This window comes from Glycine soja, chromosome 19 (assembly GCF_004193775.1).
Source record: "Glycine soja cultivar W05 chromosome 19, ASM419377v2, whole genome shotgun sequence".
Lineage (NCBI taxonomy): Eukaryota > Viridiplantae > Streptophyta > Magnoliopsida > Fabales > Fabaceae > Glycine > Glycine soja.
The window spans coordinates 29,906,138-29,911,140 of record NC_041020.1 but is presented as its reverse complement, the minus strand read 5'-3'; the positions used below and the strand labels follow the sequence as shown (position 1 = coordinate 29,911,140).

Here is a 5,003-nt window from a genome sequence, read left to right as displayed (position 1 = left end):
TGAAAATCAAAAGCATCAAACAGTCAATTATATTAAATTGGCGGTTGTGGGGATGATCGGGAAATATGGACCTGGCTATAGACCTTTATCTTATCATGATGTTAGAGAGAAGCTGTTGAAACAAGCAGTGCAGAAAATTGATGATAGTTTGCAAGAGTTTAGGGATGAGTGGAAGAGAACTGGTTGTTCAATAATGTCTGATGGGTGGACAGATAAAAAAAGACGTTCAATTTGTAATTTTTTGGTGAACAGTCCAAAAGGAACAGTATTTCTGTATTCCTTAGACACTTTTGACATCTCAAAAACAACTGACAAAGTTTTTTAACATGTTAGATGATGTTGTCAAATTTGTTGGAGAAGAGAATGTAGTTCAAGTGATTACTGATAATGCTGCGAATTTCAAAGCAGCAGGAGAATTTTTTATGCATACTTGGCCGCATATGTATTGGACTCCATGTGCTACCTATTGCATTGATCTGATACTTGAGGACTTGGAGAAACATTTGAAGGTTCATGAAGTTACTATAAAGAAGGGAAGAAAGATAACAACTTATATATATGGTAGAACAATGCTTATTAGCATGCTCAAGAAGTACACAAATGGTAGGGACCTGGTTAGACCAGGTATGACTAGATTTGCAACTGCTTACTTGACTTTAGTTTGTCTCCATGAAATGAAAGCATCTTTGATGAGGTTGTTCAGTTCTGAGGAGTGGAAAAAAAGTAAGTTTGGAACTTCGCAGGAGGGGAGAAAAGTAGAAGATTCGGTTTTGGATAATAGATTTTGGAAGAATGTATCCATATGCCTCAAAGTTGCTGCCCCTCTTATGGTAGTCCATCGATTAGTGGATTCTGATCAACAACCCGCCATGGGTTTCATATATGTTGAGATGGATCGTGCAAATGAAAGGATTAAAAGTAACTTCAATAATGTGAAGAAAAAGTAAGTTTTTTAAATTAAAAATATAATTTACTTTATTTATCTATGTGACTATGCCTAATTCTAAATATATTTTATTTTATTTATCTGTGTAGTTATGAACTTGTTTGGGAAATTATTGATAAGAGGTGGGAGAACCAACTTTATAGGCCTTTGCATGCAGCTACATATTATCTTAATCCTCAATTGCATTTTGAAGATGATTTTAAAAAAGATAATGGAGAAGTGAAAGAAGGATTGTTTATTTGTATGATGAGATTGGTAAAGGATGTTGGGGTAAGGAACAAAATTAATGGACAGCTTCTTGAATTTCATTTTGCCAAAGGTCTTTTTTCTATGGAGAATGCAATAAACTCTAGGAAGACTATGCCACCTACAGAATGGTGGGAAATGTTTGGGGATGAATGTGCAGAATTAAAGTGGTTTGCTATTTGTGTTTTGAGCTTAACTTGCACTTCTTCTGGATGTGAGCCTAATTGGAGCTCATTTGAAATGGTAATTGAACTTCATGACTTTATTTGTGTTTCTTAATATTTGTTTTTGTTTAGTTTGCACTCTAGACTTTAGTTAAGTTATAAACTTTGACTTTTTTTATTATTTATAGGTTCATACAAAAAGGAGAAATTGTTAGCATCAAAAGAAAATGAATGACTTAGTTTATGTCATGTACAACTTGAAGCTCAAAAGTAGACAAACAAGAAAAACGGTTGCTCTTCCATTTGAAGATATGGAATTTGATGATGAGTGGATAACAGAAGAAGGAGATGATATATTTGATGAAGACAATCTCCAAGTTGAGCAAGAGCAACCTTTAGGGGAAAGTGGTAGCGGAAGTAATATTGACTTGGTTGGAGGAAGTTTAACTGATCCAACTTTGGATGCATTTGATATTGACAATTTAGTATTGAATGACAATGTGGAAGATCATTTCTCAACTGAGGAAGAGCTTGAAGATGATGATGGTGATATTGGAGATGATTTTATTAGAGGATTGATGAACATTTGAATTATTTTTTTTAAGTGTTTTTATTTTAAGAACTTATGTTTTGTATTGTATGAATTTATGTTAGATTGAGTGTGGATTGTGGACTATGTTAGTTTATTATTTTCATTTATTTTAGGGTTGAAATATTTCCTTATGATTTTATATAAAAGAATATTAATATATTTTTTTATTTGAGTAAACTCTTACAATTCTACGAATTGAGTTTACAAAGCCTCCACGATTCTACGTAGAATCGCGAGTCTGACAACCTTGGTCAAATCAGTAAAAATCCATAAATATCTAGCTTTTATCGATGTAACATCCCAATTTTCGTAAACTAGATTAAAAAGGATTGTTATTTATAAATAAATAGAGTTTAAAATAAATGATGAGATTTTATAAATAAATAAATAAGGAGATATAATTATTAATTAAAATAATGATTTGAGAGAAAATAAAAAGGATATTTTATTTATTTGTTTGATAGAAAATAAAATAAAGTTTGTTTTTATAAAATAATAAATAAATAAATAGAGTAAAAAATAGGTTGTAAATGTCCCTAGCTATAAATAACAACATGCTAGGTCAGTCTTCAGACTGACTCCTCAACCTCCTCTGTCTCACAATGTTGTTTCTTCTCTCTTCTCCCAAAACCCTCTCTTTTTCTCGCAGGCCACCTAACCTGTCTCAGAAAAACGATGATCTCGGACTCGTTCACCGTTGGATCGTCGTGAAATTTGAGCATCACGTTCGCAACCCAATTAAGAGAATTCTCACCGTTGGGAATTTCGATATTATGTCTGAGCTAAGAGAAATACCCCTCACATTGTAGCATTTTCCTTTCCCGCAGAAACCCAGAGCTGTCTCGGTAAAACTACGATCCCGGTTTTGTTAACCGTTGGATTTTTGTGAAATTTGGATATGTTGTTTGAAATTCAATTTCTCACGCTTTCACCGTTGGGATTTGCGAGATAATATTTGTGGAGGTAGAAAAGTAAATCGCATGGTGATAGTACAAGTGGAGGCTTCAATCCCTTCTCTGTCTCTTTGACGTTTAGGAATTTTATCGGAGCAGTTAGAGGAAAAAAAAAATTGGAGGAATCTCAGAGAACCGCTAGAGATGCTGCTATCGCTGGCTGAAGACACGTGAGTCCGCTTAGAGGTAAGGGATGAGTTATTCACAATTGGGAATTAGTGGGAATATGTGTAGGGATCCTTAGAGATATCAATTGGAATGAGTTTTGAGGTATTTTTGCAATTTTCATTTTATCCTTATAATTATTACAGTGAATTATATATGTTTGACAGACCAATTGTTGTGGAATTGATATGCTATTGTGTTGAGCGTGAACCCTATAAATCGAGTACTTTTTCTAATTAATATGAATTGTTGAAATAAAGGAGAAATTTAGAGAGAGATATTGATTTTGTATTTTCTCTTTTTCTTGTTGTTTAGGTTTTTATATATAATTTAAAAAGTTAATATCATAATTGAAATTGACCAAAGTGTTCATATAATTATTTAGAATTTGTGCATTGAAAGCTTACTTTGTAATTTGTGATTCAATATGATGTATGCTAGCTTATATATATAGAGAGGTTGTTATTTATATTAATAATTTATGTAAATAATATTGTAGAGTGTTATAGTATGATTCCAAAAATTATTAAGTGTTGGAGTTTGAGAATATTATGGTTAAATTTGATGAACATGTGTATGTTGTACCTTATGAATATCATTAGGAATGTTATGAGATGGTTGATGTGATGTTATGAGATGTTAAAGCGTGGACATGATATTCGATTGTAAATAAATGAATGTGTTTAACACTTGATGTTACATTAATTATATCGTGAGCTATGAATTATACAATAACCCGACCAGTGTTTATGCGCAGTGTTAAAGAGAAAGTGTAGGTTCCTAGTTAGGTTCCAATGTTAAATTGTAGCACAATTGTGTTAAACATGTTTGAAACATGAGTGTGAGGTCGTGGTATTGTATAATTCATGAGCAGTGCTTATAAATGAAATATGTGATGAATTGTGGAATAATATGTTGCCTTGAGATTATAATATTGTTATTGAGATTGAGTAAAAGTGTAAAGTAGAGCAGGTGTTGAATTGTGAGATACGTGAAAACATGTAATGGTGGATTGTGACATTATGAGATGTGAAATTGTGAATGAGTTTTGGTTGTGAATAAATGTGTGATTAATTCTTGATGTGACATTATTTGTGTTGTAAGCTGTGAATTGTACAATAACCCGACCAGTGTTATATTGAGAAAAGTGTAAATGCGCAGTGTTAAAGAGAAGTGTAGGTTTCCTATTTAGGAACTAGTGTTAAAGAGAAAGTGTAGGTTCCTATTTAGGAATCAGTGTTAAATTGTAGCGCAATATGTTGTACGTGTTTAAGACACGAGTGTGAGGTCGTGGGTATTGTATAATTCACTAGCAGTGTCTGTGTGCTAAAATGATTTTAGGGGTTGGACCTAAATCAGGAGGGAGAGGCCCTGACGGACTCTTCGGAGTGTAGGCCTTGGGGGTCATCGGGTTTGAGTGCTCCTTTAAGCCTATGTTGATCCCATATGGTTGGAGCATTCTCGCAAAACATCGTGACCCTGACTGGTCTCCCTATGATTTTACTTAGTGAGAGTGACCTGGCAAACCCATTGTGTGGTGTGTCTTGTTATGTACTCCTAAGCGCCCCAGGGTGGTTTTTCACTGACATGGTACCACATTGCATGTAGGCTTGAGTCTTAGCATAATTGTCTCATGCGCTTGCTAATTGTTTATTATGAAATTGAGGTGTTATTATGTCTTGATCAAAGCGTGTGATTCTTGTGTAATGTGATTGATGATTGAAAAGTATGATTGATGGATGAAAAGTGAACTTTGAATGACAAAGTGGTGGAATTACGTGAATTACATGTAAGTAAGTTTTATTTGGTTTATATGATATGTATATCTAGTTGTCTTGTTTCTCTATTAGTTAGGAATGTGATAACTCACTCCCAGTTTGCTGTTTGTGTTTGGATCCTGTGATGATCTTAAACTTTGTGTTCGGGGGAGCAGATGA

The 5,003-nt window shown here is 33.6% G+C and overlaps 1 protein-coding gene across 1 annotated transcript; it reads left to right on the top strand.

The window, feature by feature from the left end:
• Positions 1 to 326: 326 nt before the first annotated feature.
• Positions 327 to 1,471, top strand: LOC114398711. Its single transcript, XM_028360876.1, has 2 exons — positions 327 to 943; positions 1,036 to 1,471. The coding sequence occupies exons 1-2, from the start codon at positions 327 to 329 to the stop codon at positions 1,469 to 1,471; spliced, it is 1,053 nt and encodes a 350-aa protein (XP_028216677.1).
• Positions 1,472 to 5,003: the final 3,532 nt, after the last annotated feature.